Source organism: Sycon ciliatum, chromosome 1, assembly GCF_964019385.1.
Source record: "Sycon ciliatum chromosome 1, ocSycCili1.1, whole genome shotgun sequence".
Classification (NCBI taxonomy): Eukaryota; Metazoa; Porifera; class Calcarea; order Leucosolenida; family Sycettidae; genus Sycon; species Sycon ciliatum.
Window position 1 is genome coordinate 37,526,944 of NC_088643.1, and position 22,557 is coordinate 37,549,500.

The 22,557-nt window shown below is 46.4% G+C and overlaps 2 protein-coding genes and 1 non-coding gene across 4 annotated transcripts; 2 read left to right on the forward strand and 1 right to left on the reverse strand.

Annotated features, from left to right (window-relative positions):
- The first annotated feature begins 735 nt into the window (after positions 1 to 735).
- LOC135824348 (uncharacterized) lies at positions 736 to 13,818 on the forward strand. Its single transcript, XM_065337083.1, has 11 exons — positions 736 to 1,141; positions 6,038 to 6,392; positions 7,330 to 7,422; positions 8,159 to 8,364; positions 8,641 to 8,909; positions 9,084 to 9,227; positions 9,590 to 9,622; positions 10,239 to 10,297; positions 10,524 to 10,707; positions 11,380 to 11,532; positions 11,707 to 13,818. The coding sequence occupies exons 2-11, from the start codon at positions 6,147 to 6,149 to the stop codon at positions 12,810 to 12,812; spliced, it is 2,493 nt and encodes an 830-aa protein (XP_065193155.1). The 5' UTR covers positions 736 to 1,141; positions 6,038 to 6,146; the 3' UTR covers positions 12,813 to 13,818.
- A 317-nt stretch (positions 13,819 to 14,135) lies between these two features.
- Positions 14,136 to 22,382, reverse strand: LOC135824357 (uncharacterized). 2 transcript variants are annotated; one of them, XM_065337097.1, is made up of 8 exons: positions 22,093 to 22,382; positions 20,165 to 20,235; positions 18,678 to 19,003; positions 18,302 to 18,477; positions 15,499 to 15,683; positions 15,046 to 15,109; positions 14,758 to 14,796; positions 14,136 to 14,712 (listed from the first exon to the last, which is right to left on the reverse strand). In XM_065337097.1, exons 3-8 carry the CDS (start codon positions 19,001 to 19,003, stop codon positions 14,666 to 14,668), a joined length of 837 nt encoding a protein of 278 aa, XP_065193169.1. In that variant the 5' UTR covers positions 20,165 to 20,235; positions 22,093 to 22,382; the 3' UTR covers positions 14,136 to 14,665. The 2 variants fall into 2 exon arrangements, with proteins under 2 accessions (XP_065193169.1, XP_065193164.1); XM_065337092.1 differs by having other exon boundaries at positions 14,136 to 14,796.
- A 77-nt stretch (positions 22,383 to 22,459) lies between these two features.
- On the forward strand, positions 22,460 to 22,531 carry Trnac-gca (transfer RNA cysteine (anticodon GCA)). The gene has a single exon. It is a non-coding gene; the product is annotated as a tRNA-Cys (tRNA).
- Positions 22,532 to 22,557: the final 26 nt, after the last annotated feature.

Consider the following 22,557-nt stretch of genomic DNA (forward strand, 5'->3'; position numbering starts at 1 on the left):
CAGTCCTGTCACTCGAGTTGAACTCGAGTTGAACCTTGGTGTGAAAGTTGTCGCCTGCTGGCGCGGTGACCAGGTGATTTGGGCACCCAGGAGCACGTGACCGCTTGTTCAACCATGTTCGATTGGGAATAAAGGAGGAACGCTGCATCGCAGCCTTTTCGGACCAAAACCAGTCGACTCAGCGTCCAAAAGATTACAACATATGGGCCAATCGCGGTCATCCGTGCTTTTGTAAGAACGAAATGGCGCTTTTAGTGACATTTTGCATACAAATCCCCATCTAGTAGGGCGCAGTCACCCAGTTTCGGTGGAAGTGCGCGAGTTCGATTGGGATTCAAGTAGGAAGGGAGCGTCGCAGCTTCCTCGGACCAAGACCATTCGACTCAGCACCCAGAAGACTACAACTGGTGAAAATTTGATTTTAGGGTATACTTCCCCTTTAAACACTGCAGTCATCAGTACGATCGTACATCATGGTACATCTGGTAGATCTACTGTACTGACTGTGCACATGTGGTAGCCTGGTCTACGCTACTGCAGGCGCGGATTCGCCGCCGCGGAAGCTGGCTGCTCGGGCGAAGATCTATCTTGAACAGTATAGTCACGACAAGTGCAGTGACACTATACTAGGCAACTCGGCAGCTACGTGCAGTGTCGAGCGCGTGATCAATCACAAAGCGTAGCAAGATTCCAAGAATGTACTGTCGCCGGTAGGTACATTTAGCAGGATGCGAGATTCGGACGCTCCAGAGTGAGTCAACCTCGTTTGGGTGCGGACGCTTTTCGATTCAGTTCAAACGTCGGAGTACTAGAAGTTCATCTGCGTAAGCTCTGGTTCCGAAAGTGCTGTGTTCCGTTCTGAGCTGACAGCCTGTGCTGTCCTTGTTCTTGCCTTGTTCACATTTCGTACGTGTCCTCCTCCGCTTGCACTTTCGTCGGACGCGCATCCACAGGGTGAATACCGCAGTCGAGGCGGAAACGCACTCCAAGAAGTCTCAAGCTCCAGTTGTTTGGCGGGTGTTGCGTTCCCAGCCTGCCTGGCTGAGCGGTTTATCCGATACTGGCTGTCGCGCTGTCCTCCGACAGTCTACAACAGCAGAAGCTGCAGCAGCGGACATACTAGTAATACAGCGAACAGAAGGTAAGTAAACTGCTTGTTCGTTGCTGTTTTTATTTGCACGCTTTAGTTTGCCACTTTTGTGCTGCGCTTTACGAGGTAGATACGCCCAATATGGGTTTGGAGGAATGTAGCACTTCAGCTCTGTCGTTCTCTGACCTGAGGCTCTCGGACCGGACAACAGGAGCGCACCCTTTCCTCTGCTGCACGTATCGTAGATGTACATGATAAAATATGATTATTGTCCAGCCAGAACTAGCCAGAATCTTTGCCGTTGATATGGGACTGACCTAATTTGTATGGTTTGCGACAACAGCTAAAGTTTAGCAATCCCACTGCAGACCCACAATGCCACGCGATCCCTATGCTCTCTTTCTACGTTGGGTGGCAATCAGCAGCAGAGAAAGCGGACATCTCGGACTGGGGTTTGCTCCGGAACGAATGACCACGCATGCACTCTCGTTGACTTGGGTTTCTTCCGGCCCCGCTAGCGCCATACCAAGGTTGTCATGCTGTTCGAAATGCAAAGGAAGGCTTGATGTGGCAGGCTTTTCCTTGTGCTTTGCTGCATGGTCGTGTCTTGGCAAGGTCACTTCCCGTGCATTCTCCGCATTCCAGGGTCACAGGGGGTTGTGGAGGGAGCATTCTAGTACTTCAGCTCTAGTAATAGTATGTTCTTTCTGGACAGCACGCCAGGTGGCACTGGCAGGTGCGAAGGTGAAAGTCAAACTCTGTATGTACAGCCATTGTGTTCCTGAGAAGAGAAAGGGGCCGCTCTTGCCACACAAGCAACTAACCACAACTGTTACTTGACTACTGCAGTGGGCCATGGGTTGAATGTGAAGCACTTGATGCAGAGGACATGATGCATGTGCCATGATGTGGAGGAGTGAAGCAAAATAGCTTGGGCTGAAGCGCTGTATGCTGAGAACAGATCAGGGAAGATTTCTACTGACTAACTGAGTCACAGTGCATGACACTGATACGCTACAGTGATAGATGTGTACTGGCTCATGCCATGGCTGGGTTGGTTGATTTAGTCAAGTAAGTAATAATAATTATTAGTTATCTAGGTTTAGAGGAGAGTCCCTTAGTTAGCAGCACCATCTATGCCTATCTAGAACAAGGAAGTACATTGTACATACTAGTACGTCATTGTAGCAATAGGCAATACTGGCAATAGGCAATAGGAAGTGCTGGCAGTAGGCAATGCTACATGTATGACGTATGCAGGTATGTGGAACAACAAGTAATTAGTTACAGTCATGTACAGTCGACCTACCCTTATAACGATATTTGCGTCAGACCAAGAAATATTGTTATAAGGGTAATATTGTTATAGGGGTAACTGGCTCATTTCATACACATACGTCATAATGCATGGATTTTGTTCATTTTTTACACTCTTCATAGCATAAAAAACTGACGTACATGCACATTACATGTATGTGCACAGCAAGGTGCCCACTGGTACCCCATTGCATTTCGCCATGTCCCAACGACTTATCAAGTGAAGCTTGCCCTACCTGGGTAGTAGGCTCTACATATTCCTTGCTAGATATTGTTATAAAATGGAAAATGTCGATTGGTCAGCCCATTTTATATCGTTATAGGGGTAATATCGTTATAGCAATATTGTTATAGAGGTAAGGCATTGTATACACAAGTGAATGGAGTGATTTGGTTTGGCAGAAAAATATCGTTATAAGGGTAATATCGTTATAGAGGTTATCGTTATAAGGGTAGGTCGACTGTAGTAACATATTAATCATTGGTAAAAGAAACCTGCACCCATGATCCTGATGAGTGATGTGATGATTTCTGCCAGGACGTGTGCATACTAGTAAGTCGTACTAGTATACTAAGAGCAGCTGAAGCAGATCATACATGTACCTACTGGATGAATGGTTTGTCCCTGTGTGTGTGTGTGGGGGGGGGGGGGTGTTATGTCTGGAGATTTGTCCATTCATGCTCCCTCCAAGGCGTTGCCCACATCAGCATGATCACATAAAGAAGTCATTGACTTCTCCTCCTCCTCCTCCTCCTCCTCCTCAATGAGCAGCAGCACAGACTCAGTGCTCAAATCTCTCAGATCCTCACTGGACCTCATCCTCAGGCTGCTAGTGCTCAGTATTCTCACTTGAATCAATGCATGCCGTCCTGACCTTGAAACACTACCCTGGATTGGAATCATTGATACTTTAGTGACGTAGCTGGTCCCCCTTCTAGGGCCGTGCACAGCCGCATATGTGTAGGATGGCTGGTGCATGTCATTCATGGTCGTTTAATATGTTCACGCTGAACATAGGAAGAATTTGTGTGGGTGCACGTTCCTGTACTTGTTTTGGAGTCTTTTGTTTGATAAACCAGTGCAGTACTGGCAGTAGTAGCACTCCCACGTGATAGAGCCAAGGCACTGGGAAGGCAGGCATACTTGTCTTTACTTCATAAGCCTATGGGGTTGAAACAATGAGTCAGGGAAAAGACCAACCCCATGGTGCAATTGGTCATGATGGATATCCATTGTACATACTGCACTACCTGTACATACTGCAGTGCCTGTACTACACTACAGTGTATGGTCACTTACCAGTGTGGCATGATTGGTGGAGGGAGGCATGTATTTTCAGTACTAGTACCATGATCACTGACCTGCACACCCATGCACAGTCAGTGGAAAATGGGGTGTGCTAGTGCCATACTGGTGCATGATGGTGTCCCAGCAAAGCCACGTGAAAACTACACTGATTTGGTGCTGGTCCCCCGTAATTGAGTAGTCACGTGCTTGATTTGTCTCACTGTCCTGCATGCAGTGCATGCTGTGGACATATCCATGACCATACATTCTTACCTATACATTCTTACCTATACATTCTTACCTAGCTCAAACAACAACAATCATGCTTGCCAATCCCGGAAAATGGACCATCTGCTCTTGAAATTTAATTGGTCCTCAATGTGGTCCTCAAAGTGGCATTGCCTTTGAAGCCCAATGAAGGGCACTCCATGGTGTATGGACTGGAGTCACTGGCCATGACTGTGATTGTGGCAGTTGCAATTACTACATGACGTTGTAGTCATGATGTGCTGGTGTACTGTCTGTACCAGTCCAGCAACTGGCTATGAGGCTATGGCCCACACTACAGTCTGCATACTACTAGTAGTAGTAGTAGGCTGCTAGCACTGACTACTAGCACACGTCACTACTAGTTCTCATCATGAATGAGGCTGGAGTGTTGTTGGTCCTATGGCCTAGGTGGGTTGAGCTAACTAGTGATTTGTGACTCTAGGCTTCAGGCTTGTGAGTTGTGCAGATGAATGGCGTGTAGTACATGTACATGTATATCACAGTTCTCCATTGACTTGAGCCAGATGCCCAGCACACTGATATCTTGTCTTCAATGATCATAGGATTGTACATGATTGAACACTGACTTGGTAGACAACCCGCCCATGGCATTAGAATCACACTGTACCCCGTGTGGTGTGCTAAGTGCTGTGTTGAGAGCTGGCCACTCTCAACATCTTGGATGAAAGACTTTTTGTAGATTTCAGGAACGCAAGTTGTTTTTATTTTGGTGTACTGGTCCTCAAGGAAAGGCTTTCAGAGGGAGTGGCTTGTAAGGACTTTGCTCTTCTAACTTCAGAACTGAATTTGAGTAATAGGGTTCAGTGCTGAGTGATGTGCTGGTGATTTGGCATTGTTGGTGTACAATGACCTGTATGTTCCTCTGGCCACTCCAATCAGGTGCCGCAATCCGATCTGCATATTACAACAAGTCATATGCACATCTAGTACTGCTGTACGCGGCATGGCCCAAACTCTATGCAGGTATCTCCTTGTTTGCCCTCAGCTATCCATTGGCAGTAATTGGCAGCATAAACCTGTGACCTCAGTTTTGAAGAAGCAACTGGAGCTGGAGAGTAGTGTAACAGCGGTGTGTGTGTGTGTGCCCTTCCGCCAGTGTGTGTTTGAGATGGGCCAATAATGAGGTTCCAAGTAGCCACTAGTTCAGTCCAATGCGGGCTGACTGTGCAAGATTGCATGTCCCCGGCTCTATAGCCTAGTTAGCCTCTATAGTAGTTTGCTGATCAGTAGGCCCTAGCCTAGGAGTGCACTGCACTAGTGGTACAGGCGCCATATCCTCCCACTAATTGCCAAGGCCTGAGGGCTGGTGCTCAACCCCACTTGGCAGAATCTCTCAGTGGGTAACTGTTGCAGAGATTTTGAAGACCAGAGTACCAGACTCTCATACATATACATGGGGCACTAGTAGGCCGCGGTAACAGCTTGTCTTGTAGGACATAGTCATAGGCCAATCACAGTTCAAACAGGCAAGGCATGGAATCTAATATCCTTGCATGGGAGATCGTGAGCGGATGCTTGGCTTATTCTATTGTGTCAGTTAGAATGGATGCTGATGTCAGAGTCCAGCAGAAGGATGCAGTTTTGCCAAAATGAGAAAGTACTTCAATTCCTCCACCCACGCTCTATTGAAAGTACTTTGAGTTTCGAGTGACAAGGAATGTTCCACTACATACTGTTGCAGGGTCCATTGAGTGCAAGATCATGCCTCCATTGACTTCATGATTTTGATGCTTGTGTTGACCGGTACTGATAATTATGTGTCATACTGGAATCCTGTCACTGTCACATCCTAAAGCAGACTCACTGCAAACTGCAAAACTGATCATGTGGATATTGTGCTGTTAGGTGTTGAGGGAATGACTGACTGGTGACCACTTCTTATGCGGGTGTACATACCCGTGTACATCCTGGCGTGCATAAGCCATACACTTCCTGTTCTCCTCCCATTAGTAGGCATTACACGCTGCTAACTAAGATGTGAACGTTTGAGATACTGTTGGTTGCGCTGAGCATTGGTTTGTGAACGTTTTGCTCCCTGGTTTTTTGTCCAGGACTAGCCCACCTACAACTAAGCAGTCGCGTCCTCGTTTCAAGTCAAGTTGAACCTGTGTAGTTTGTACCAAGATAGAATCAGTTTGTGGGTGAACACGAGCAGCAAAGATGAGCCGAGCGGTAGCATCTAACTCAGAGAGTGACAGTGAGTCTGACTCTGGTTGCGGCGGCAGCACTGGCAGCAGCACTCCATCGCTTGGTATTGTGCCGCTCAGCAGCGACAAGGGCGTGGGAACTGGCTGCCCACCGTGCCTGTTCCGCAAGCCAGCGGACATCAGTGCTGTGCAGAATGGTGCTTCGGCTGGATTTGATCTCAGCAGTGTGGAGCTGGTCTGGTCGGAACAACCAAGTGAGGTGAGTTTTGACTAAATTGTAACATTCACCCTTTCCTCCCCGGTTAGTGTAAGGGGGTGATTAAGATTCTGTGCAGCTCCAGCCCGGGCTGGTCAACAGGCGGGCCTGCCCGCCTGTCACTGAGATCTGATGGTCAACAGGCCACTGAGATCTCGGGCTTGTACACAAATCCACACAAAATATGTTGTGCGTTTACATGTCAAGTGGGCTGGCCCGGTGAGGCGGGATAGATAGGCGGGCCACGAAAAGCTCATATAAACAGACTAGCGCATGGCAGAGTTGTATTATTATGGTGTCGACACTGCGCTAATACTACAAAATAGGTACTTTTAACCTTTTGAGGGAAGTTATAAAGAGTATTCATGATATTTCCTTGAAAATCTATGATACCTTTTGTACAGCAACAAGAAGGACGTGCCGTGAACACTGTTTATTTGTCCACATGCATGATTGTATTTTGCAATGGAAGGGGAACTACTTGCAAAATACTTCGTGATATGGACAACTAAAAATATGAAAAACACGAAAAACACGAACACAAACTCCAACTAACTTGTCCTACGTTTCAGATGCAACCTCAACTGATAAGTCGCTCCGAACTGCTGCACTTGCTCCCGCCTGCTCAGCATGTTTACTGCCAGCCAGCGCAGGCCCATGACAGGAGTTTGGCAAGTCGTCTATGTTGACCTCATCGATATTTCAGCCTGTGTAATACGAACCAGTACTGTTAGTGCCTAGTAGAAGGCCGGAAATAGCCGAATCAGCCCAATAGTTGGTGACTTACAGGAGTGCGGGTTGCATGCATTATGCTGAGCTCTTGTCCAAGCAACTTTGTTGCAAGGTTCACTTGATTTGTCGTAGAATCTCCAGATCTGGTCAGTAATGTCATTGTGTGAATGTGTGTTGGCATTTTGATGTTGTGTATGCATTGCTGCAGTACCATCGAGCCAGATACCCTAAAGAACTATCAAAGCGTGGCAACTGCCGAGGTGCCATTGAAGGCCGAGAGCGAGGTGTGCCCACCATACAGGTACAGTGATGCACTTGAAACCTTTGCAGACGTCGAGATCAGTTGCATCATTTCTACACAGCCCAACGCGCTGCACCAACCCCACTGCTAACCCCCTCCCTCAGCACACATTCTCCCTCTCTCTCCCCCCTCCCTCAGCACATATTCTCTCTCTCTCTCTCTCTCTCTCTCTCTCTCTCTCTCTCTCTCTCTCTCTCTCTCTCTCTCTCTCTCTCTCTCTCTCTCTCTCTCTCTCTCTCTCTCTCTCTCTCTCTCTCTCTCTCTCTCTCTCTCTCTCTCTCTCTCTCTCTCTCTCTCTCTCTCTCTCTCTCTCTCTCTCTCTCTCTCTCTCTCTCTCTCTCTCTCTCTCTCTCTCTCTCCCCCCCCCTCCACTCAGCACACATCCCCCCCCCCCCTCCGAGTCACTCAGCACACATTCTCTCCCCCCCCCCCCACATCAGCACACATTCTCCCCCCCCCCCCCCCCATCAGCACACATTCTCTCCCCCCCCCCCCCCCATCAGCACACATTCTCTTCCCCCCCCCCCCCCCATCAGCACACATTCTCTCCCCCCCCCCCCCCCCCATCAGCACACATTCTCTCCCCCCCCCCATCAGTACACATTCTCAGAGTCACTAAGCAAAGACAAGGTTACCAGGTTTTCATGAAGTTGTCCTACTCACGGGACTGATTTGCCGGTTTCAGCGCAGTAGTAATACTTTGTGCCGCACTTGGTGATCTTCCTCTAAATTGCAGCTACGTGGTCTCCTTGAGCAAGCACAGTGCCCTCCTGAGATTGACCTAGTGGTGTATGTGTGCCTGCCGGATGGTCGTCGTCACCCTTTCTTCTATTGCTTGACGGCTGGCCGAGATGCTCCAGCGTCATGCCAGGCGGTGCAGTTGGACGACAAGACGCATGCTCTGCGTTTGAAGGTCCGTGCCGAGGACAACTTTGTGTGCCCGTAAGTTTTGGACTAGTCTCTCTCTCTCTCTCTCTCTCTCTCTCTCTCTCTCTCTCTCTCTCTCTCTCTCTCTCTCTCTCTCTCTCTCTCTCTCTCTCTCTCTCTCTCTCTCTCTCTCTCTCTCTCTCTCTCTCTCTCTCTCTCTCGTGTGACCGAATGTATTTGAAAGTAAGGTAAACATGTGCTTACTTGCACCATATCTCTATGACTGATATAGTTTGCTTCAATTGTTTGTCTTGCTTATGGTTTCTTATCTCATGTGTACGTCACTGGCAGACTGAAGCATGTTGGAATCGTGCGCCTTCGCCAAGAGTTGCTTGACACTGAAAAACTAGGAATCACTGCGGAGCAAGGAAGCAGCTTGTTAGACGAGTCTTCAAGCTGCAGCAAGCCACCACGCGGTCCTGTAAGCCGTGGAAAACATAACAAAGCCAAGCCCGAGATCTCGCCAAGCCACAACAATTACTTTCGGCTGTGTGTCGTTGCAAATATTGAGAATGGCGATGGATCTTACTTGGTCTCAATGTCAGAATCCATCAAATGCGGTAAGCATTGAGCAGTGCCGCTGGCTTTCTCATTTTAAAACTCCTAGTGTTGTGTGTGTGTGTTTTTGTATACACATATAAGCTTGAGGATGGTTGGCATTTCCTGGTGAACTAGAATCTACACACTGATGGTGCTGGTCTTGCTGTGTTGCGTTTGCCTTTGTGCCATGCCAGTGAGCTCAACGCAGTTGGTGCAGAATCCACACGTCACTCAAATCTTGTCTGCCAGCCAGTCACTGATCATCGAGGACACGGATGCTGCCAAGAAGCCCCAGTCGCAGCCAGAGCTGTATGTGTTCGGCAAGGACTTTGCGTCGAGTAAGTCAGCTGCTGCAAGACCCTCATGAGAAGATGACCAGGGGACCAGGGGGACTATAGCGTGGGCTATTGGAGAAAGAGGGGTTGCATTGTTTTTGGGAAGGCTCTAGAGCTGTTCTGTCTAGACGTGAGAACAAGGGATGGGAATGAGAGGAAATTCAGCCGAGATGACAAAACTGAATGCCGCTGAAGTTCTGCAGGTGTCCTGGCATCTCATGTGATTATGGTCAGCACAAAAACTCGTACGCTAGCGCCTGCGCTCTGCAACACGGTGAAGGCAATGAATAAGCCAAGACTTGTTATCATCAGGCTTGGCGTTGACTCACTTTCTTGACTGTTTCTGATTTTGTCTGCCATTGTAGATACGCGGTTCCGTGTCTTCCAACGCCTACCTGGTATGTCCCCGTATGTCCCCGGCATGTACTTCACGGCATGTACATGGTGTTGTGTTGCTGTAGCGTAGACAGTCTGAAAGGTTACTGGTCAGCTTTTTTAGTGTTTGATCCCGAGTTCTTGGTGTGTGGCTTCCATTGCACTGTGCATGTTGGTTACTTGGTTAGCTCAGTTGATAGGCCAACAGGTTTGTGTTAACTAAATGGCTTGGAAGAGATATGCAACGGATAGTTTTACCAGAGGAAGTTCAGCTAAGGATAGTTCTCTTTGGAATAGTTGGGCTATGGCTGGCTCTCCATTCTCATGCCTCGTACGTTATGGCTCAAGATCTCCAGAGAAGCTAACGTCAACAACAAATTCGGCCGTGGGCCAAACCAACTGGGGTTGCACTCTCTTGTTATGACTGTACTCTTGATGGTGGTATTAAACAAGTGAAATCCGATATTGTGAACGGGTCCTGTTACTGTGTGTTCCTAGTAGACATCACGGGATACTAGTAGGCGGCTCATGAACCTATCTTGCTTTCTTGTGTGTGTGTGTGTGTGTGTGTGTGTGTGTGTGTGTGTGTGTGTGTGTGTGTGTGTACGTGCGTGTGCTTGTATGTATGTGTGCATGTAGATGGTCAGGTATGGAAGTCAATGCTAGCAGCTAAGGATTTCAGCTGGCTCTGTGGCCATGTAAGTAGCAATCATCTGCAGCACTGTGTGAGTGTGTGGCTACTGTGTTTCAGATCGATTACCTCAATCACATTGATCACTATCGATCACACTGATCGCTATCTATCGATCACATCTTTTGCTTTATCCGGCTTTTGTGACTTGGTGAAACTGCTCCTCATTTCCTCCACAACTTGCACAATATAGTATTGTATTATTCTGCCTGTGTGCCTGTGTGCCTGTGCAGCACTGTTGTGTGAAGTTGACAATGCCAACACCACCACCGCAGCTGATTGGCAGTGAGGTGTTGATGGATGCCGTGATCCACACAGAAAAGTCTCCCTGTTCCGATGCGCCACTAAACTGGAAGGACGCCACCCGCTTCAACTACCCATCAGGTCCCTGGACTCGCTCGTTTTCCGACTCGGAATGTAAGTCTCTTTTTTTTTAAACAAAGTTTAGAATCAGGATGCTCCCATTGTGGTGTGTACCTATGATTAGACTAGTGAGGTATGTATCCGTGGACTGACAATGTGATTAGACTAGTGAGGTGTGTATCCGTGGACTGACAATGTAGAGGTATGCACACGTTCAAGAAAAACGTCAACGACCACTTGCGGCGCAGCAAGTGGGAGTGGGCCACAGACAGGCTATGATCTCTGCCAACACACCAGCCTAATTATACTGACCGCACTCCAGCTCCCTTCTACCCCTCTTTGATCCCCTTCGCTCAGCCTTAAAATCCGATTATCAGTTCACTCCATCTTCCTACGGTGCACTGCTTTTACTATTGTTTTGTCCTATCTCAATCTCAAATTCTCCCCATTATCGTTTGCAAAGCCGGTGCTTCCCTCTTGGATGCACATGTTTCTTTTCTCCTATGTATCGGCGCACAGGAGTAACGATGATTCCGAGACCTTTGGTCGGAGGAGTTACTTTTGCCCCGCCCCCACTTCCATCCAATATGCCACCGCCCCCGCTGTGCAGCATCTGATGGTACTGTGGTATTCAGTAAAAAAAAAAAAAAAAAAAAGTGATTAGACTAGTGAGGTGTGTATCCGTGGACTGACAATGTGCATGGACCACTCTGCTCCTCTTTGCAGTGTTCACCGAGGTATTGAATGTGCCGAAAGCAAAGACCGTCCCTAAAGCAAAGCATGTCCCTAAAACAAGCAACGCCTATCCTTACACCAAGCCGGTGAAGCGAACCCGAGATGTCGCCAATGGTGATGACGGCCGCATGCCCGATGGTGATGGTGAGTTGTTGTGTTTTAAACGTACGCACGCACGCACATACATGCATACGTGTTCTGCTATTCTGTTTGTGTGCTTGCCTTTTGCTACTTTTGCTTCTGAACAGCAATGCTATATAATGTACAACACACGTGCATAACTTATCTGCATTCTTTTTCATGGTCCGTGCTGTGTAGAGAAACGAGTCAAATCATCGAACCCAGCTAGCCGCCCACAGAAGGCATCAGAGACAAACGGCGCAGCTGCAGCCAAAGGCCCCAAGAACCCGGGCAGTGGAAAGAAGCAGCAGCAGCAGCAGCCACAGCCTCGCCAGACCAACAGCATTCTGGACGGCATGCAAGATCAATCTCTAGTCCGAGCCTGGCAGGTTCTGCAGGAAAAGGTTGAGAATGCCACACAGTTGACAGTGGGCGGTCAAACTGCTCTGCCAGATTGTAGCAACGCTACTATGGGTACTGCTGCTGCTGCTGCTGTTGCCTCTGTCACAGCCAGCAGTACTAACAGCTCTCGTGCCTTTGACATTGACAACCTGTGCAATTGGAGCACAGCCACAAGTTGTTCCAGTCTTGATAACATGCCTGCTACATCGCTTCCAATTCTAGATGCAAGTGCCAACCAGCTCATCCTGCAACAGCAGCAGCGGCAGCAGCAGTTGCTACAGGCTGTCTTCGATGAGCGCCTGCAGCAATTCCAAGGCCTGAGAGAGTCCAGCTATGATGCCAAGCAGGGAGTTCCCTTCTCCAGTATAGACATGTTTGAGCTGCCCTCTCCCACATCAGCTTCCATGACTTCATCATCCTCCTGTCCACAGTCTCCAGAGAGTTTGCTCTGTAGCATGGACTCAGGCGTTCCGTCGTTGGATTTCACTGGCTCATCAGTATCCATTGCGGACAGCTTGTGTGCAGCGTTCTCACCGCTGTCCAATGCCAGCTTTGACACCGGATCATCTTCACCGCCCCTCGCCACTGCTGCACACCCAGCAGCAGTCTCAGCTCAACAGCCGCCGCCGGATCTGCCATTGTTTTGCAGCATGGACAAACTGCCCGGCTTCGCCATGGTTTCAGCCGACTTTGGACCATCCAGCGTGAGTGACCTGATGAACATTCCGTTCTCAGCCTTTCCTCAATCGACAACGGGAAGGAACCTTGTTGACCAATTTGTCTCTCTAGACGGCGGCCTGTGCAACCGCAGCAGCAGCCTGCGTCAACAGCAGCATGCTGCAGCAGCATACATCAACACTTCAAACCAGGGCACTGCGGCTTCTGCCAGCAGTGTCTTCTAAACCCAACCGGCAGCTAAATAATGTTACGTTAGACTTGCAGTAGTTGAATGATGATCGGACATGCAATTGACAGAAGTAACCGACTTCTAGCTTAGCTGTAGAGTAATATTTCCCCATGCATCTAATTTGAAACCCCCCAGGTGGCCATGCTTTCCAGCATAGGTCACCACTTCTGGCTTTTGTAAAGCTTCACTCTCTTTGTTGACATGCCTCGATCAATGGGGTGCCTGCTTTGACAGGTGGTTAACTGTGTCAGTTATGATCAAGTTCGACCTCTATTGGTTACTTACTGTTAAAAAATAGATAATTTCCCGGTTCTGTAAAGTGAGCTAGTTAAGCAGCAAGCTTTATACTTTGTACATTGTATCATTAGCAGCAACAATAGTGTAATAATGAGAGATAGTGCAAGTGTAGGCTGACAGAGCGCAATGCATTGTATCAGCTGTTCGATTATGATGAGCAGCTCAATCCGACTGCTGAAGTCGTGGCCATACCTGCAGATATCTCTTTCTGTTCATTTGGTTAGCAGAAAGCTGATTCACATATACATAAATAATACGACCGCACATTTAGATGCTGGTTAGCATAACGTTACATGCCTGTGTTTGGTAATTGTTGTCTTGCATCGAATTGCTTCATTTTTCTTTCTCAAGCTCTTGCATTAATGGTTTCATTTCTGCTTCCATGATATTCCTGTACATCATCATGTATTAGAAATACTGGGTACACAATGACACTAAGCTATAAGCAGTACTCCGCTTGCCTTTGTATCATCTACACTTGCAGTCGCATTACGCTACCCAGTGCTAAGTCTGCTGATGAGCGGATGCTCAGCGCTTACACGGTGTAGATGCAGAACGGTTAGCATGAACTGACAGTCTGTGAACTAGATCAGTGTAATTATGTACTGCACTACTCCGCATTATTCCATTACCCCTTTATCATCATACTCATCATCATCATCATCATAGTTACCATTAGCAATCATCTTCTCCCCGCCTGTTGATTTTAAATTTTTTACTGCGGCAACTGTGCATTGAATAATTACGGTACTACTTAAGTACTTATATATAGAGAGTCAATTTTCTTTCCAAGCAGCTGCATGACCTTCACAACTTACTTGTGCCTCGTACCATGGTTCGTGCAGTGGCGTGTTGTGACTTCGGTGCATGCGCCAATATGGTTGTGATGGAGCTAGGGAAAATAACTACAGCGTTAGTGACCATGCTGCGTGAATGTGGCTGTGTTGATCTCTACAATGTAGTGTCCATTTCTACTAGCTTGTAAAGGACACTACAGTATCAAGTTGCAACTAACTTTACATGGACTACGCTACATCCAATCTGTACACAACAATTACCATGATTACAGGCAGATAAATAATAATTCACTGTAAGGCAAGCTGGTTATGGATTTTCACGAGAGCTATTACACTAGATGAACAACATAAATCAGCGAGTGAGTCGTATAAGTAATTAGGATATGACTCCCTGATAGCACTTAAAAAATACAAGATTCTGCAAACCGCCGATTACTTGCGTCACTAATTTCAATGCCATTTCTCAAAAACATGCAACATGAAGTCCCTCCAGTTTGACTGCGACAATTAACTTGTTGAAGGAAAAACTAATCAAGCACTGTACCGTTTTCCAAGCACGGGTCGGTCCATGAAGCAACAGCATGAATGATGCACGGGTCGGTCCATGAAGCAATAGCATGAGTGATGCATGGGTCGGGGTCCATGAAGCAATAGCATGAGTGATGGGTGAAGATAAAAACCGAACATCTTCTATGCAACAAACACTCCCAAAAAAAGGATAGCATCCTTAAATGTTATCGCTGGAGCTATGGCTTTAGTTATCATCCATGATACTGGCATCAATATCCAGTTCAGGTCCACCTACACCTGCATGTGCATCACCATTTACTTCAACTTGGAGTCCACCTGCATGTGCATCACCATTTAGTTCAACTTGGAGTCCAACTGCATACGATCATAACACAGACAAAGCCACGATAATAACACAGTCAAATCAGCCGGCGTTGTAATCGGGATCTCATTCACTCCTGGATGCAGTGCAAAAATGGCAAACTAAAACACACAACGAGACAAAGAAGCTAACAAGATGGATGTTGAAGAGTCTACTAAGTGAGGAGTACTGGAAAATGCCTCATTTTGCCTGCACGGCTTCTGGAATTTTATTGAACCAGCACGGTTGACCTTTACAATTACCTTGCTCAATTCTCTCCAGCACAGGCTCTAGTGCCTCTGGTGCAGAAGGCCCTGCGTATGAAGTCTACAAAAGAAAAAAGAAAAAGAAAGAAAAGATAACACGACAGAAAAATGGACACTGGAAGGCAGAACCGTGAAGAATATCGACTAGGTGATGACTCTAAAAATTCTGCAATTCCATGCTAAAGTAGGTGACACCATGTATTCCATGCTAAAGTAGGTGACACCACGGGCCGAAATAAAATAAAAACATTCCAAAACTCCTAAAAGCATAATATTGCCGAAGTCGCACCAACCTCTTCTTCAAGAAGTATAGAGCAGACATAATATCACGCACAAGATCATGGGCTTAACGGACGACCGGGACAGAGTGTGGCGTGTGCAAGCTGCAGCTAACGTAACACGTTCTCTTGACATTCTCCTAAGAATGAAACTGCCATAAGACCTACTTACCTGAAGGTCAGAAGCAAGGCGCATGAGCTGGCCAAGCTCCGTGAAAATGTCACTACCAGCCACATTGACCTCCTTGAAGCGGAGAAGGTCACCAATCTTCAGCAGCTCGCGGGTGGCAGCAGATATCCGCGATGCACAGGTCGCCATTTCGGTTCCTACCGTCTGAAGACGTGATTGTTGCGCTTCTGTACAACAAATAATAAGTAACGCATTAAATATTGTAGAAAGGAAAAAAGACATTATGGATACGAGTTAAGAGTAACTCTCCATCACTGTAACATGATACTTTATACAGTCAGAAAGTGCAATAACTAGGCACAAAACTGACAGAGTACTGAGACATTCGACGTCCTGACACATTTATTTATGGCTCAACATCCGAGCATTAAATATTATTAATTTTATTCCCGTAGATATGCAGAAGACGTTACTTCAGTAACGTCTGGCGCTAGCCAGGGTCCACACAGCTTTAATTTGGTATTTGTGTGTTTGTTTATGTGTTTGTGTCACGCCTGGCGCTATCCCGTATCTGTCCCGTACCGTACCGTACCATCAAACACAGCTGGCCACATACAGCTGGCCGCAATACTCAAATAGGGCTTTCAAACGCAAGATCATAACGTGAAGCAACTTGGAAGAATGGGTATGAATGCGAAGTGTATGGGGGAATGCATGTAGGGCGATAGTGCGGGTTCGAATCCCAGGATATGCCTTAAAAAAGGAGAATTGAAAAATTTATAACATCCCTATGCTTTTTTTGCCGTCATCAAGGCGGTAGACGGTGTCGTATTACCCTCGATCGTACCTGTCCCGTACCTATCCCGTACCGTACCGTACCATCAAAGACAGCTGGCCACAATGCATATTCAAATAGGGCTTTCAAATGCAAGATCATAACGTGAAGCAACTAATTACTTGGAAGAATTACAGTCCATTTCAAAACTATAGACGCGTACCTAGGCAAAAACCGTTATGCCAGGATCTATACCACATAAAATCTGTGATCACTTTGTGCATAAATTTTTCCAAATTGGGCGTCTGTTATCCAATCGTTTAGAAACTATAATGAGAGCAATTGTGGAGCGGTCCTGAGCAATATTCCGAAAGCTATTCTCAAAAGGTTCCAGCCAAATTTGAAATATTTCAAAAACCCTACGCGTCTATAGTTTTGAAATGCACTGTAGTATGTATGCGAAGTGTATCGGGGGATGCATGCAGGGCGCGCGATAGTGCGGGTTCGAATCCCAGGTTATGTCTTAAAAAAAGGAATTTTTTAAAGAATTTATAACATCCCTATGCTTTTTTTTGTCTAGGTCATCAAGGCAAAAAAGCATAGCGTAGGGCCCTGAGCTTCCAAGCTCTCTCGTTCCCGTAGCTATGCAGAAGACGTAACTTCAGTAACGTCTGGCGCTAGCCAGGGTCCACACAGCTTTAATTTGGTGTTTGTTTGTTTGTTTGTTTGTGTCACGTTGGCTCTATCCCGTATCTCTCCCGTACCGTACCGTGCCATCAAACACAGCTGGCCACAATATTTGCTGGCTCCCGTATCTGTCCCATACCGTACCGTACCATCAAGCACAGCTGGCCACAAACAGCTGACCACAATATTCGTCGTATTATGTATACGACTCCCTCATGTATAGGGAGATTTTCTGGAAAGAAATAGGGAGACGAGGAGGAAATGCAATTAGAATGGACGTTAGTTGCCGAATAGGTGATAGGATGCGTCAGCAAAAACATACTTTGGAAGAGAGATCCCGTCGTCTCCAAAATAAGCGTGAACGGGCGAGTCAGCGCCGGTCACAGGAAACGTCGGAAGAGAGATCCCGTCGACTCCAGAACAATAATAAGCGTGAACGGGCGAGTTAGCGCTGGTCACAGGAAACGTCGGAAGAGAGATCCCGTCGACTCCAGAACGCCCGTGATCGGCAGAGTCAGCGCCGGTTCCAGCAAACGTCAGGACAGACATCCCGTCGACTCCAGAACGCCCGTGATCGGCAGAGTCCTGATCTTCATCTGGCGGTGTCTAAATGACTCCACTAGCCTTGCTCTAGCCCAGCTTCTCAAATCAGCAGCATGCAGCGGCAGAAGTACGCGCCATCAGCATGCCAATGGTCTGCTCAGCCAGCCAGCTCGCAGTCGGTGTGGCCAAACGAGATTCGCCACCGCAGGAGCATTGCTGTGGAACAGTTTGCCTAGAGAGGTGCGCACCGTATCCACATTGCAAGATTTTAAGCTAGCCTGCCTTCCTTATGTATGCCTGGAATAGGTTGTGTTTCGTCAGGTTTTGACATGTTCCTTTTCTTCTCAGTATTCTCGCTCGCATAGTACTCCACTTCTATGATAATATTGCCTATGCTGTTGCTCATTAGGATTTTGGCAAATTCTATCCTTCGCTTTCATATAACTGGGCCAGGAACCCGTTTGAACTTGCGAAGTAAAATAATATCAATCAATCAATCAATCAGTCAGCGCCGATCCCAGGAAACGTCAGAACAGACATCCTGTCGACTCCAGAACGCCCGTGATCGGCAGAGTCAGCGCCGGTCTCGTAGCTATGCAGAAGATGTTACTTCAGTAACTCATTGAAACGTTTTTGCAATACAATGATGTAGCTAATTAAACAGTTCTAACAACATGCACGATGAGCTAGGCAACAAAGCATAGCGTAGGGCCCTGAGCTTCCAAGCTCTCTTGTTATACGCCTGCTGCTTAGCAGATATCTGCATATTGTCACTTTCAACTTCATCTACGTTAATTTTTAAATCACTTTTTCATTTTTAACAGACCAGTGCCAACTTACTGGAACAGCCAGTGTCCGTGCGGATGCCATGGTGCTCACAGCAGGCTTGTAGGCACAGCTGCAAACACTGGCGAAATGATCTCGCTGTTTTGTCAGTCCTGGAGTCCGTTGACACATTCTTGTAGGGAAGAACGTCGTGCGGCCACCAAACAGGTGCATTTTCCTTATCACCCCATCTAGAAAACAAAACAGAATGACCATGAATTGTGGTGCACACCACTCATCTATAATCCCTACAGGCAGTGGAAAAAGATCTTCCCCAACACACAATCGTGACAATGTATACAAGAACACGTCCCGTATACAACAAAGTACACTGCATACAACTGCATCATGTCACATGGTTGTAAGGACAATGAGCCTGTACTGCACGTACCGCGGTTGTCTGCGACCAAGAGATGTCCGCACATAGTTGGCGACCCACCTCCGCAGCGTTCTTTCCGTCATGTCCTCCAGCTTGCCAGGCAGAGGAGAAAACACTGGGGACGCCAGAGGAAGATTTTCTGCAGCGCTTATGGTTTGGCGGTGTTGCAGCATGCTGGGCCCCAGGGATCCAGCTGCTAAAACCTTGCCCTTTATCCGCACCATCACTCCGCCATGGCAACCAAGCTGGTTCAGTTTCTCTATCTTGGAGGCCGTTGACTTCCACAGTCGTTGCACTCTGGCAGTAGTGGCCCTCTTTGATTGGGAGAGAGGAGCCATCTGAACAACCGTGTTTGGAACACATCATCACAGTCATCAAATCAATAGTAATACAACCGCTAAGCAAAGACAGGAATGAGACAACCGAGAGAATTTTTGGTAGTTTGACTTTGGGATAGAATATTTATAAGTTTGAGGGAAAGTTGTGAACGGTTTGTGCAAACTTTTTGATTAGTTGCTTCTTTTTACTTCTGTGTTTCCCACGGCTATTGGCCTAATTTTTCTGAAGATGAGTGGTTTGCGGTTCTGGCACAATGCTATGGGTTTTTTCAAATTCAGCTGAATTTAGGATAAAACCCAGTTTTTTGCTTTTGGGACCATTGCAAAAGTTCGCAGAAGCCTGCGAAACGAACAGCATTCGAAGTTGTATGTGAGGGGAGGGGGTTCAGTATGTTCTTGGGGGAGTCATCTCGCGTGTTTCGACCTGCATCTCCATGCATAGTGACATGCGATACCACTTCAATGAAATGCTGTGTGTCCAGCTAAGAAATTAGACAGGGTGCGTATTTTTCAGGAGTCCGAGTGTGTGGTCTACACTCCAGCATAACACCAGTACAACCCCCCTCTCCGCCCTAATAATATGAAAAAGGACCGTGTTCGAGGGCAACGTTCAGTGAGTAATGCAAGAAACTCAATACCAGTGCATGTACACTTCATTTGATGTACAGTCAACTTTGCGTATAACGACACTCGGCGGGGCATCAGAAAAGTGTCCTTATATTCCCGAAGTGTCCTTACACCCGAAGTCTCTTTCCATGTATTACAGTTAGATGAGACTTTGCTCTGGGCATGGAAATTCTGTCACTATTCGCGAATTGTCGTTATATCCGCAGTCGTTAATAGCGAAGTTGACTGTACAGGTAGAACTATGATGGGGCTCAGGTGAACAATGACCAAGTAAGCCATGGCCGCCTGCGCAAGTCGCTTGGCGTTGAAAGAAAAAATGCAGGTGCTAGTATGATGCACTACACGTAAATCCGCATTGCTACGTACGGCGACGGACAAGCTGACACACGGCGCGCGGTCTACCCGGTTCCGGAATGGTAAAAAAAAGGTCAAAGTGCCAAGGTGCATGAATACGGATCATGAGCCCAGTGAACCAAGTGAACTATGAACCCAGAAAAAAAACTAAGAGATATAATACAAGAATCATCTACTTACAGTCAAAGGACAGGAAACAAACAGAAGATCTGACGAAAACACCTCAGCTCGGCCAGCAAGCGCTTCAAAAGCTGAACAACGAGAACAGTAAAGGAAATTACGAGGAATACCGTTGTTCTTTTTCTACCAAAGGGTTTCTTTTAATGTCACCGACGTGGTACGGAATACGGTACAGTGAGTGTGTGCTTCAAAACCCAAACAGTGTGCATGTGCTACACAGGATAAAGGCCCTCGTTTAAACGGCGTTTTCTTGTGACTTCCATCAGAAATCTTCATCACCATTGGATCTTATGGACTACTGTAAAACATGTTATTATACCGAGTCGAAAAATTAAACGATTGTCCAAAATTCATAGGCTAACGAGAAGATACGTTGACGATCTTGCAGTCTTCAGGCATATCCGCACATAACACACACCCTCAACAGAACTTATTATAATGAAGGAACGTAACTCATTAAAACGTTAGATTTCCTTCCTCGTTAGATTTACATGTCTTACAGTACAAGAAAACATTGTGACATTATGACATTATGACATTATGAGATTATGAGACGGTGCTGACGAGCTGGACGTGGATCATGCTGTGTTTATTAGTTCCCGTAAGTCTGCAATTAATTACCATCATTTGTTGTCCAGTCCTTCGTGTTTGAAGGTATTTGATGACTCCTGCTTTAGTGTATTGTGCAATACTAGTAGTTTTCGGTTACTTCCCGTGTTGGAGGCAATAATGTACATCTGCAACCAAAAGCCAGACTTATGCAAGCAGCAAGTTTTTTTGTTACAACACTCAAACTCTTCCCCTGACACTACACACACACACACACACACGCGCGCGCGTGCGCGCGCATGCACACACACACACACACACACACACACACACACACACACACACACACACACACACACACACACTAGTAACACACTCGGTATATTTTACACCGCTGGCTCTGAATTCGCAACTGTTGTTTTAGTGCTATTTTTGCCACTGCTTTCTGTTTTTGTTTCTTTAGCCTAAACATTTCTACCTCTGGGTATTATAATTATAATGTTTTGTTGTAGTCCATAATATCCAATTGTGATGAAGATTTCTGATGGAAGTTACAAGAAAACGACGTTTAAACTTCAAATCCATGAAGTATTGTTGTTCTTGTGTCGTGGTATGGCTGCGTGCACACTTTTTGCATGGATGAGCGGAAATCTGATAACGCAGGAGTATCGCCATTTACACTCAACAGTAGCAATGAACTAGCAGTGGTGGTCTTGTCTCCTTTTACTTTACATTAGGGGTGAAACGATTACACTTTTTGACTACCGAATAACCTAAACCTTTATCGATCGGTTATCGGTTATTTTTGGATTATTTCTTCCACAGATAAAAGCAGTATTATTAGAAGCTGAAAATGCGAAAATATAGAATTTTGAAATTGATCCTGTGGAGAAGAGAATTTTTTCTCGCACATCGGCCGATCTACAATCATAATGTGTATAATTACGTAATCAAGTAGTGTATTGTAGTAATACGTGAAACTCAGAGTTGCGACACAGCTTCTAATCTCTCTTGTGTAAGTGTATAATCATGTTTACTGTATGCACAATCGAGTAGTCGAAACCTTTTGAATAATCGACTCGTTAACGTGTAACGAATTCTATTTCGAGTATTCGGTATAATCGTTTCACCCCTACTTTACATAAACCTTGATTTGTATATGACATGTAGTTATGGATTTGATCGCTTTGTATGATTATAATCAGGGATTAGCAAAATAGTATTAACATTTTATTACTCCCTGATCATAATTGAATTTTTTTTCAAAAAGTTGCAGCTTATAAGTATAATACTCTTGGCAAGAGTACATAAACCAGTTTATGTACTCTTGCTCTTGGTAATACACACACATAGAATTCTGATAATGTAATATTTCTTACTTCAAATCTGCCAGGACCAATTTCAGTCAATACGGTTCCCACGTAACTGTCTGATAATTTGAACCTCGAGCAGGGGACTTTGGGTGCGAATACGTGAGTGGTGAGCTAACTTTCACCTAATTTTTGATCGAGTCCTGACCTGTATGCAACACTCAACCAAGTTACTTGACAACTAAACAGGCTACACACTGCCAAGACTACAAGACAGTAGGGCAAGAGAATCAATCAAAAACGGTTGAACTTGAAGAGATGTCTTGCCTCTTCAAAAACAAACCTGCACTCTGCACGGAGTCGCGAAGCAAGTGATAATGGATCTCACATGATTGTGATGTTTGTAGTGTGCAACAAACTCAGTGATATCGTCGAAGGGCGTATAGCTCAGTGGTAGAGCATTCGACTGCAGATCGAGAGGTCCTTGGTTCAACTCCGAGTGCGCCCTCCATAACTTTTTTTCTCATTTTCACC

Bases quoted from the DNA above. Each gene is read 5' to 3' on its own strand.
- LOC135824357 (XM_065337092.1), bottom strand. From the start codon at position 19,003: ATGGCTCCTCTCTCCCAATCAAAGAGGGCCACTACTGCCAGAGTGCAA. The intron at 15,684-18,301 runs GTAAGTTGGCAC...TTTGTTGTACAG, and splicing joins CACGGACACTGGCTGTTCCA to AAGCGCAACAATCACGTCTT. The intron at 15,110-15,498 runs GTAAGTAGGTCT...TTTCTTTTGTAG, and splicing joins GCCTTGCTTCTGACCTTCAG to ACTTCATACGCAGGGCCTTC.
- LOC135824348 (XM_065337083.1), top strand. From the start codon at position 6,147: ATGAGCCGAGCGGTAGCATCTAACTCAGAGAGTGACAGTGAGTCTGAC. The intron at 7,423-8,158 runs GTACAGTGATGC...TCTAAATTGCAG, and splicing joins GAGGTGTGCCCACCATACAG to CTACGTGGTCTCCTTGAGCA. The intron at 9,228-9,589 runs GTAAGTCAGCTG...CTGCCATTGTAG, and splicing joins CGGCAAGGACTTTGCGTCGA to ATACGCGGTTCCGTGTCTTC.